General features: G+C 29.8%; 1 protein-coding gene across 1 annotated transcript; it reads left to right on the forward strand.

Annotated features, from left to right (window-relative positions):
* The first annotated feature begins 687 nt into the window (after window positions 1-687).
* On the forward strand, window positions 688-2,996 carry LOC142318295 (RING finger protein 37). The gene has a single exon (XM_075354871.1). It carries the CDS (start codon window positions 795-797, stop codon window positions 2,313-2,315), a length of 1,521 nt encoding a protein of 506 aa, XP_075210986.1. The 5' UTR covers window positions 688-794; the 3' UTR covers window positions 2,316-2,996.
* The last annotated feature ends 9,583 nt before the right edge of the window (window positions 2,997-12,579 follow it).

Below are 12,579 nucleotides of genomic sequence, written 5' to 3' on the forward strand. Positions count from 1 at the left end.
CAACAATCAGTGGTAACATATACATCCACTAGTCGCGCTAGTTATGTAAAAATCTTTCATAAAAAAGTGTTGGTTAGCGGCTTCATTATGGGTTCGGTTTTGTGTTTCTCATTCTGTATATCTAAAGTAAGTTTTAATTGCCGCCTTACTGAAACAGACCATTAAATATTTTTTGTAAAGTATTTACACGACAGATAAAACAGTTTTAAGTGTACTTACACGTAATTTTTAATGTAATCTCTAAACGAGGTTACGAAACATTACATTTGCACTACGGGGAAACTACTAAAAAACTGGCTACTTATGTAAAATTTTCTGCATCTGATACGTTTAATTAACATAAGAAGGAATTATTATATTTCTTCTTGGTACAGTTAATTAATTATAAGGTACTATATGTATTAATTCAACAGTTGTAATTCCAATTGACTTTATTGAAGAAAACCTATGGAAAATATTTGCAATGGTCCCCGCAAATCAGCAGAATAACAAAGATAGAATAAGCTTTAATATGGTTTAAAGCTCATTTTTTTCTCATGATTGGTTCATAAGTTATAACATCAAAAGAAACATTTCTTACAAGACGCATCTACAGACGCACCGAAACTGAAAGGTGACTTACAAGTGATGGAAATCATAGATCACAAATCAAGAGTTCAAGTTGTTTACGAGTGGTGAGCAAACATTCTATATGGATTGTGATATGTGTCATAGTTTCTGTCGATTGCTAGATGTGTTTACTATTTCAGTTTTGTTAAGTACTCTTTAATTACATTTGAGTTGATTGTTTTAATATGTTAATTGACTTCTGTAATGAAGGTTTAGTTTCTAAAATATCTTGTTCTGTTGGTCAATGTGAAGGTTATGCCGTTAATAATCTGATTTCAAAATACGAGTATGAGCGTAAAAAGGGGTTTCTTGTGGACTATTTCATTAAGCCGCCAGTTACATTAACAGTAGAATTCATATGTGAAGTACAGCTTAGTTGTATAATACTGTGGCCTCGAGTTGGTGGTCAGAAAACAACTGGGATTGAAATATTAACTGGAAATCTAGACAGTTTAACAGCAGTTGGTAGTGCATTAATCAAGAGTAATGAAAATGGATTTTTCTTTTACAAAAATGGAACTAATACAAAACAGGTAATCCCAGAAAATTTTTTAATGAGGCCTTTCAAATCTCTGAAGTTTTTACAAACAAAAATTTTACATATAAAAATTACTAGAACATTAGAGTCGTCTATACCAGCACTGCAGAAACTGGAAATATGGGGTGACATTTGCAGAGATTGCCCTCAGAAGACTGTAGACACTATTATTAGCATCTGGTCTGATATAACATCAAAAAAACTACTACAACCACATTGTGATGAAAGTACTGCCTTGGTCAGAGAATATAAAACAGAAATATCTAATAATAACAGTTACTGTTCTGTAAATTCATCTGCATTTCAGATACCAGATGAATTTATTGATCCTATTACATATGAAGTTATGAACATCCCTATGATTATGCCTAGTGGAAAAATAATAGATAATTTAACTCTTGAACGGTGTAGCAAAGAAGAAGCAAATTGGGGTCGAATGCCAAGTGATCCATTTACCGGGAAGCTATTTACTGAAACCAGCAGACCTAAAATGTCTGTCGAACTTAAAGCAAGAATTGATAGATTTATTATTGATAATAGCAATGAAGTATCCATTAAAAATCTAGCCCGATCAGTTGGTGGTGGTGATGGTGCCTCAGGATCAGGAATAAGTCGTCTTATTTTATCTCATGAAAATGAAAAGTTAATGCAAAATAATTCTAGTGAATGTGGATTACAAATGATAAATGAAGTTAACTTCAAAAATAATCATAATTATCATAGAAGTAAGGAACTAAAAACAGTGTGCAGAGTAGATTCTAAGTATCCTGGGAAAAGAAAGTTTCAAAGTGATGAGGCATTTAATAGAAATAAATTTGATCAAAGTGATCCTACTCTGAGCTCTGAAAAGCAGGTATGTTTTAGTGACAATTCAAATAAATCTGCTGTTACATTAAAAAAATATGATGAATTAAAAGAGAGAAGCTTAGACTTAATGTTAAAAACAACTTTATCAAGATTACCTTCTTTTTTGAATAAAGATAGTTCAGGCAACTGTAGAATAATTTGTTTCAAGTGTAATTTATGTAATAATTTGTATGAGCTTCCATGTAAACATTATATCTGTAGAACTTGCCTTTCTAATATGATTCAGTCAAAGGTATGTAAGTGTACAGTATGCTTGGTATCTTTTGGGACTAGTGATCCAAAAAAAATTCATCTGCTGTAAACATTCTGTATAACCATAATAATCTATAATTGTATAATATAGGTGCAATAACCTTGTAAACATTTGTTGCTTTTCTATGTGTTTTATGTTATCTCAGAACTGACTAATAATCTGTTAAAGAGTAGTATGAAGGATGAGGAAATACTACATATATTCTTTATTAACAATCAAAATTAGAGTTGTTTGATTTTGGCTTGAGTTTAGCTCCATCATTTAATGATTATTTAGTTTAAGCTGTTAATGAATATTCTGAAATATGATTCTGAATATTCTGAAGAAATATAACTTTTTTAAATTGTTACATTAGATTATAGCAATAGGGAAACATTTATAGTGATTATTTTAATACTTTAATTATAGCACAAGTATAAAATAAACAGACTGACAAATCTCCATGAAAATCTACTGGTTGTGCAAAGAGATTTGTATTGTCATTGAACAAAAAGCTGATTTCTTCTGGTTGTAAGAACTCAGGTGAATGTTATAAAATGTATATTATTTAATAAATTTCTAAAACGGTACATAAAATAACACTTGAAATAGTGTATTGTATATCTTTGATTAACATAAAAACCAAAATAATTTATACTTTTATGTAATTTAGGAATAAAAACTATTAAGAATTGTGATGTATTTAAAATTTATTAAAGGTTAGAAGTTTCTATTTTAGAAAACAGTATTTTTCAGTTTAGTCCAGCAGACAATTTTTTAATTTTATTAAATAAGCTTTCATTATTTAAAATTGGCTTGTTGCTATATTTCCCAAACAAGAAAGGTTTCTTTAGAAAATTAGTTGTCATAAAGTGGTTTTGATTTGAAGAATTAAAATATTCTAGTATAGCATTAATTGTTAGCAGCGTATAGAGTAATTATAGTCAAAATACCTACACTCATATAATTTGGCAGGTGACTGCTGTTTTACTGTGATATCAGAAAAATTGTGGAAGAAATTTAATTATACCATTAGAATCTTTTCTACACAAAACGTATGAAACAACACTTTTGTGTCATATTCAGTTTTAATTTTATTGTCGTGGAAGTAGAAAAAATATGGTTTTCCAGGATATTTTTGGAAAAATAAAGTTTAGACTGTTATAAGAAAATAACAGATGATAAAAATGTGATATTTGAACATGCTATTCAACTATCCATTATTTATTACTGTGCTAAGTACCAGTTAAATTAAATGATTTTTAAAATGTGTATAATTATATTTGCAATCCTGGATCTGGTCATTTTGCAGTAAATTTTGTATTACGAATTGTCAATCCAACTTGAATTCAACTATAACAATTTTTAGATTGAAATAAAATGAAGATGGATGTTGGATGTAGATTCGAAATTATTTTGTAAATTAAAGAGCTGCTTGTGGAGTGGCAATCCTCTCATTCTAGTACAGTCTGATTGTAATTTATTTTATAGCTGCAGTTTGTTATTATTCACTTATATTTTACTACTTGCAGCAGGATGTATCTTCAGTTGAAACTCTTGTGTACTTAAAGGAGAGAACTGCCATTCCATGCACTTCTTTTTAATTCAAAAGTAGTTTCAGATCTATGTCTGTCACATGTCATGAACATTTTATTTTGATTTCAAACTTATAGTCAAATATATGTTGTCCTGACAATTTCACAACCCAAATGTATTGTATAATGCCTGTCCAGACGCTAGTTTGTGTCTCTTTTGAAAAAAGTCATAAGCCTTTTAAAAATTGTTTAATTGAACTGGTACATGGCAAAGTAATAAATAAGGGTTAGGTGAACAACATGTTACAAAATCACATTTGTCTGTTATCAGTTATTCTTTTACAGCTGTCAAAATGTTACTTTTCTGAAAATTTCCTGAAAAGCCATAACTTCTTCAGTTTTCACACCAATAAAAAGAAAATGCAAAAACGGCACACAAATGTTTTAAATACTTCACATTAAAAACTGATGATTCTAATGGTGTAATTCAATTTTTTTATGATTTTTTTTTTACAACAGTACCTAGCAAATCACCCCTGAGTGTATATGTAATTCTGAATGGTCTTTTCTGAATCACTCCATATAATAAAAATGCATGCAGATGACCAGGATATTAAAATAAAACTTTATCTGTTAGTACATTTTAGAACATTATTACAAGAAATATAAAAAAAAAAAAAAATATCTTTACATAATACAACTGAAAAAGAATATGCAAATTTACAGTTAAAAAAAATCACCATTATTGATACTGGATTTTTTAAAAATAAATTAAAAAGTTAAAATAGTTTCCTTAAAGTGTTCTTAAATGATTTGTAAATAATATGTGAAGTGTAAATCAATACAAAAGTAGCTGTACTCAGTGAATTAGTGGAATTATTTATTTACAATTCTTTCATTACATTGTATTCACAATGTATGAAAATGCTAGACACATATAAGTTTTTATATTTTACATATGTCCATCTTTTCCTTTGTAGATCACATGGGTAGTATAATATTTTCTAATTTGCTGCTTATCTTCGTTTTACTGAAGGGTCTTTGAGTATAATAAAAATTCTCTAAATAAGCGATTTGAACTCCCAAACAATACTTAAAATCTGTTTTATGAATCTCTTTCTACAAGTTTACTGCCAAATTTTTTTATGAAATCCAATCGGTTTGTTTTTTATTTCTGGAAAAGAAGTGTAAATTATATTGTATTAACACTAGATCTAGGGACAATTTTATAAAAAAATAGCTATGGGTCATTTGCAGGGCTAGATTAAGACCTACCTATATAGGCCTTAAGCATTTAAAAGATTTTTATGCCCCTTATTATATGTAATTGAAAAAATAACGGGTATTTCAAAAAGGATGCAACCCTAAGATTAAGAAGGTAGAAGTCACACATAGGTAAATTCTATTTCTCCCTACATGTCAGTTGGCAAATGTGTACTCAAGGTTAGCAGCTTGTAACAGTTACATCCTTATGCACTAGTGCTATACCAGTATAAATTCGTCTCTATTTTCTGTTAAATATGTCATTTTCCAAGGATGAACATGTGTTTATTAAGATTTATTGCACGTATAAATCTTACGAACAAAGGAAAGAAAAGTTTCAGATAAAATTTCCCAATTCTTCAGTTCCTAATAAGTGGACAATGTCGCATTTGATTAATAAATTTCATGAGTGTGGGAGTGTACATGGTCAGAAAAGAACATTACCATCACTGTTAATAGTACAGGTTCTGAAGCACATTAAAGAACATTTGACTCGCTCACCCAGAAAATTCCTCAGAAAGTTAGCTTCACAGGCTGAGGTTTCACTATCTACAGCTTTCAGGGCTACTAAAAATTTACAATGAATGGTTTACAATGGTTTTCGCATCGGTATCATTCAAGAACTGAAATAAGTAGACCACGGAAAATGTTTAAATTATTGTCATTGGTTTCATTCTCTTGTTGATGATAACAGAATTGAAATTTTTAATTGTGTTTATTTCAGCGACAAAGCATGGTTTCACTTGGATGGCTGCTTTAACAGCCAAAACTGCTGAATATGGAGCACTGAAAATCTTAACATGTTTCATGAATGACCATTACACGCACGTAAAATTGATGTTTGGTGTACAATCTCCCGATGTGGTGTAATAGTGCCTTTATTTTTTTGACAAATTTGTAGATGGTATGGTTTATCAAAACTTAATCAAACAGTTTATTGCCATGTTAGGTCTACACAAACAAGAATGTTGGTTCCAGCAGGATAATGCAACGTGTCATACTGCTAATTAAACGCTGGATATGTTGCAGGAATTTTTTAGCCATCATTTGATATCAAAAGTGTTGTGGCCTCCAATATTCTCAGATCTTATGCCAGCAGACCTTTTCCTTTGGTGGTTTTTAAAAAGTGTAGTTTTTTAAAACAACCCTCATACACTTTTTCTCTGTTTAGCTTCTGGGAATCACTGTCAGGTATTACTTCAGTGGATGAATGAGGATGATATGTATGATTGTAAGTGAAGTGTAGTCTTGTACAGTCTTGAAAGTGACCATTTCTGAGATGTTTGGTTAATTGAAACCCAACCTCCAAAGAACACCAGTATCCATGATCTAGTATTCAAATCCGTATAAAAGTAACTGCCTGTACTAGGATTTGAATGTAGGAACTCTCGACTTTGAAATCAGCTGATTTGCAAAGACGTGTTCACCTCTAGACCAACTCAGTGGGTTAACCCTCATGTATTTGACAAATTGAAGGCTAACATTAGAATTATACCTTATTCATATTTATTTATTTTTTACACATCTTTTTGCAACTATTATATTCTATTTTGGTGTCCGCCCTTTAGACAACGGGCTTAGACATAAACAAAAAAAGTGTATCTACATTGGCGGACATACCCTAATGATTTACATTAAGAAATTTCCAAGATATCATTGAGGTCGTTAGAAAACTGCACTATGTTCCAGTCACTTTCAATCAGACTTTTAAAGAGAAAACTACCAATTTTTTTCTGCCATTTTTCAAATGAGCTTATATACTTATATACATTGCACATATGAATTGGCAGACATGGACCTTATGGTTTAAATTTTCTCTGAAGTTTTTGAACATTGAGGCTTTCCGCCATTATGGAGTGTAATAACAATATCCTCTATATATATTTAAATTTTTCAACTTTACCAACCTTGAAACTTTTCCAAGTTTCACCTGCTACAATAGTTTCCATCTTCCACACTGCTTTCTGCAATGAGTTATTTACAATCAATGCAGCTATTACTACCATTTTCCATAATTTTTATCCATAGACTTAGTAAAAAAAGGTCTTTATCTCTTCGTCAATAACTATATAACAATAAAAAACCAAGGTAGCCTGAAATTTTTTATGTTAATATCTGATAACTCAGGTGTGTTTTCAACCTTATTGAGTTTGATTTCCTTCTTTGAAATGTTGAACTTTTTTAATTCTACTGGAAAGAATTTATTGAAAATATGTGAAGAACCATTGTTCCTGTCAATATTTTTTTTATAGCTGGTAGTTGGGAAATATTACTTACAGGGAATTAATGCTTATTGTGAATGTGTTTTATATGAATGATTTTTTTTCTCTATTGAAATCTGTTTTTACTGTAGTAATATTTTTATTTTATTTTTTCTGCAATTATGGAATTAAAATTATAGTTTTGATTGATGTTCTATATATTCTGCTATGATTACTCCGGTGATGATATCAGTATAAATTTAATGTCATATTTAGATTAAATACATTCATCCCTAGTCTCTTCTTTTTGATGGATAATTATTTACCTCATTAAATCAAGTATTTGCTTAAGTAATTGAATTCTTTTTAGTGATTGAGTTTTTTAATGCTATGCGAAGTTGACAGTTCAAAATTAAATAATAGAATGGTGTGAGCCTCAAGGTATACCATGAAACTGCTGGTTGTAAATTTGAGGCTAGATTACTAATGGATAAATGCTAAATGAAGTGAACTTTGATGATAAATATCCAAAAACTTGACTATCAAATTTTCATTAAACATAAATAAATATTTAAAATGTAAAGTTTTATGTTTCTTGATAGCCTTTATTTTTCCCTTTTATTTACAACAGGTAGAACTTAAAAAAGTAGTATTTTTAGAGCTTTCTTTTTGAAGGTCTTTAGCTAATTATAGTTCATGAAATTCACAATCGGATTACTTTTCAACCAAAAACATAGTGTTTCACACTGAATCTGTTTAACTTTTCCATTATTTATCCTTTTTATAAAGACATGATATTTCCATAAAGAGAGACATAACTGTAAATTCATTTAATAAAATAAATGGAAGTTTAAACAATTTTAACATTAACAAAACATTAAAAATTTTAAGTTTAAAAAATAGTAAATATGGCAGAGAATGGGCTGTACATTGATAGATATTTATTTTTGGGTAGCCAGTTGCACCTGGAAAGAATATACTTTCTATTACAGTACAATAATCTACTTTTATATCTGAAAGTAATTTGATACCATTGATTCTGTGTTATGTCTACAATTTGAAAATAAATTTAAAAAATGATTTCAATTTAAAAGTAAACAAACCTTAACACTTTCACTGCCATGTACATCAATCTGATACACCCATAAAATTCTCCTAGAGGCATGTGCATCAATTTAATACACCTGCATTTTTCCATACTAAGCCATACATTGTGAAAAAACTTCACACCAGGTCATTATAGTTTTTGTTCATAAAACCCACTATTATGCCCAGAGTAACCTGAAAAAATTGATATAATTAAAAAAGTCATTAATATGAGTGATAGTTTACAATGTATCAATTTAATACACATGGGCTTGTAAATCAATACCTATGAAAATGAAACTGGGTGTGGCAAAAACCTGTTGTTTACAATGAAAATGCTTTTATTTTTATAAAAGTAAAACAGGAATAATTCATGGTCAGATTATGGTAAAATACTTATTACTTCTTAGTACATTCATATTTGAAAAAGAATCAAGGAATACACATTAATTGAGCATCAGAACAATCTGCACAGTGAGACAGTGAGCATGAACTTTTGATTTTTTCTGAGGAGTTGCTGCTCTGTATTGTTCTGTCAATGTCACATAATATACTCAACACTGACCTTGTTTTTGTCCTTTCACATCCTGTAACTCATGTTTTCGATTGATGGAAGTACTCGATGGAGCTGGTTAATCAGTTCCAAAGCTGTCTTTTCATGAAACTCTGTTATTCCAATCTTCTTATTGATACCGTTCAAAATCGTGTAAACTTGAAATGCATTTACAACCATTGTGTTGGTCAGCAATTTGGTAGCTACTTTACGGTACCATTTGATCCTCTTTCAAAGCTTTGTGTCATGTTATGCCAATTGATGAGATAGGTCAACATAGGTTTTTGCTTGCTTATACTCCAAAACCGTTGAAGATTTTATTTTAACTACATGAGGGAGTTACAATCCTCAGCCACTGGAGGGATGTCTTTTGTTGTTAAAAAGGGCATGTCTCTCTTATCTTTCCACTTCAAAAAGTAATCTTGTTTTTTTGTAGAGAAACCATCTCTCCCTTGAAGCTTAGCAGAAGTAAGAGGTTTGGAGTTAGACTTCCTTTTTTCTTCAACATTCCTATGAGGTGGATTTTATGTTGGTTTAGCATATGTACCAACTGTACACTAGTACAAAAGTTATCTGTGACATGTGATAACAAAGACTCTATAATATATATTTGCGTGATAGAGCAAAGACTCTATAAGCTCCATGACAATACATTTAGAGTGGTTTGTGTTCTGAAATGATTCCTTGCCAGTATATAATTTGAAATTCCATGTATACACAGTTTGTAAACTTTCAAGCATATTTGTGTCGTTTGTTGGGTATTGTCTTATCTTCAGCATACCTCTATAGAATCATAATCTCATCGATGCAAATTATTATAAGAGGAGTATAAGCACTTTGATACTTGCTCTTCAATATAGCAATAGTTCCTGAATTTTGTAAAGTGTGAGTTTGTCGGTCACAGGCTGATTTTCATTGAAAAATGCAAATTGGTAAAAGTAGCTCTAAATGATTTCTAGACGTAACTTTGCTTATTGAAGACTCATGTAGAGGATTTTATTACTAGTAATTCTGTAATTTTGGCTTGTTGTCCAGTCCAATCCAAAAAAGCAAACCCAAAAATTTACCTATTTCACCTTTGGTAGTATCTTCCCAAGAAGCTAATCGTGAATGTTCACCTGTACTTTCTTGTAAAATACATTTTACACTAGATTAATTAGCATATAAGTTACTGTAACTATGTAATCAAGGACCAAATTGTCTATGAATATTTTATAGAAGTTAATTTCTTTTCCTGTTAGTCGTAACCTATCCAAAATATGGTCGGTGACACCACCACCTACATTGCAAGTAAATGTATGAAGATTATCTGAAACAGGGCTCCAGTTGAATGTTACCTCATCAGAACAATTTTGACTTCTGCCTACTTCAGCAGTTTCAGGATTTTTTGTGCTTTGGCTCGAGCCTGGCTGGGTATCTGATAGATCAATAAGACGAAGATAAGAGTGATTATGAATCACAGTTGCTGGGCGCTTAGCTGGTAGATTTGCCTGGCAATCTACCTGATTGCCAGGCCGAGGTAGATTGCCTGATTCTGAATGACACCCACAGCAGTGTATTGTATTGGTTGCATTTTTTTTTTTTTTTTTAGTGTATGTAAGTATGTATGCATGTTTGTTCCACCATAGCAGCTCAGTGATTGAACCAATTTAGAAATATGATCCCGTGTTGGAATACTTATATTACCGGGAGTGTCATCAGCTATATAAATTATGTACATAGTAGTGGAGATTTGTCAGTTGAAGCACAAACTTTAATGTATGGATGTAATGAACTGTGAGCCTCTATCACTGTGTGAGCTGGGTTTGAACTGAATAATTCAAATCAATTGAATGGATAATATTACAAAAATAATTGAATTAAATTTCCATTAAATAAAATAATATTAAATAGATTAAAAATATTTCTGTTTAATAATAATGGGCTTCTTGTGAGACTGCAATGGTGAGCTGATGTGAGCTTCCCTTGTGAGGCTAGACCAATCACCATCAATTGGTAACAAACAGAGTACTGTTTTGGGAGATGTGACAGGGTTCTCTTATAATATCTCTGCAAATAGTTGTCTGATTGTCAAAATTCAAATGGGGTATTTGTTTGTAGGTTGAAGGCTTAACTTTGTATGCATCAGGTACACTCTTAATCTAACAGATTGGAAATGTTATATTTTTACAACCAATCTTAAGATTTTCAAATTTCTGACGGGGTATTTGCTAGAATAATACAAAATCACGATGGAACCAGACCAAACAAAAATTAACTGATATACTTAGAAATGGACCTTATTTAATGCTGCATAGCATACGTATACTGTTTATAAAGCTACATCTGTTACTAGAAATTAATGTGAAAGCATATTCTTAGATAAAACCTTTGAAAAATTAAATTATTTTTAATACTTTAAAAAATGTTCACTGTGGTTTATACTCTAATAATTTATTACACGACTGCCCAAAAAGGATTATAATGAATTTAGGGGTAGGGTGTATGTATGTTTGTTCCACCATATCAGCTACAGCTGAACGATTTAGATGTATAACCTGCATTTTTAACCTTAACCTAAACATAAAATATATATATATATGTATATATGTATGTTTAAATAAATTTAAAAAATTTGAAAACAAAATTTTACTATATACAGATATAATACACAAAATTGTCACCCACTTGCTCTTTAATTATCCTATATTAAACAGCACTGTTTGTCAGCAATATTTTTTTTGGCAGTCATGTTTTTTAATTTTTAATATTTATCAATTATTTTTCTAGTACTTGTATTATTATATTTCATCATCATCTTTTTTATTCAGAATCATTTTGGTAATGATTATTATTGTTATTAAGATTATTCAGTTTATTGGTAAAATAAATGATGAAGATGGTCTTTTTATCATTTTCTGTTTTTTTTATTTTTATTTATTTCTGCTGCAAAAAATAATTTTGTTATAATTGTTTTGTAATTATTAATAATATATTTCATATTATTGGTGATATTTATGGAATCAAGAGACACATTATGTTTATGTATATTTGACAAATAAAAGTTTTTTTTTAAACTACCATTTTAATGTATTTAATTTTTTTTATGACTATTCATTTAATAAATTATTTTGTATTTACTCTTTCTATTGCGATTGGTATAAATCACAGATTTCTGAACACTGCCCAAAGGATAATACTGATTTATTCATTATTATTCTAATTTGATTTAATCATAATGGAATTGCATCTATTTTTACTCTTATTGATGGAATTGTTCGCGAGTGAATTACATTTTACAATACAATTTTTTGGTGTAGTGATGCATGGACGTTATTTAGAAATGAATCTTATTTTCTTTCTTTTGGTAATTATTTATATTTATTTTAGTTGCTGTATTTGGATTGGTTATTTCTTTGTTTTGGTTATAGTTTCCTTTTAGTTTTTAATTATTGAATTTATTTATGGTTAATTATTTTTTTTTATTTGTTCTGAATTTGGGGTTTATTTTATTGTAATTGGTTGGTCAGCAATTATTTAAATCACCAGATTATGGTGATTTAAGATTTAAATCACCAGAGTAATATATTGAGAATATATTAAAAGTATAAAAAATTAAAGTATGAAAGAAGCATCTCACAATTAAAGTATGAAAAACATTCAAAGATGGTCAACAAAGGTTCACCTTATTAGACCAAATATTTAAAATATATTTT

The sequence above is a fragment of the Lycorma delicatula genome, chromosome 1, assembly GCF_047948215.1.
Source record: "Lycorma delicatula isolate Av1 chromosome 1, ASM4794821v1, whole genome shotgun sequence".
NCBI classification, from domain to species: domain Eukaryota; kingdom Metazoa; phylum Arthropoda; class Insecta; order Hemiptera; family Fulgoridae; genus Lycorma; species Lycorma delicatula.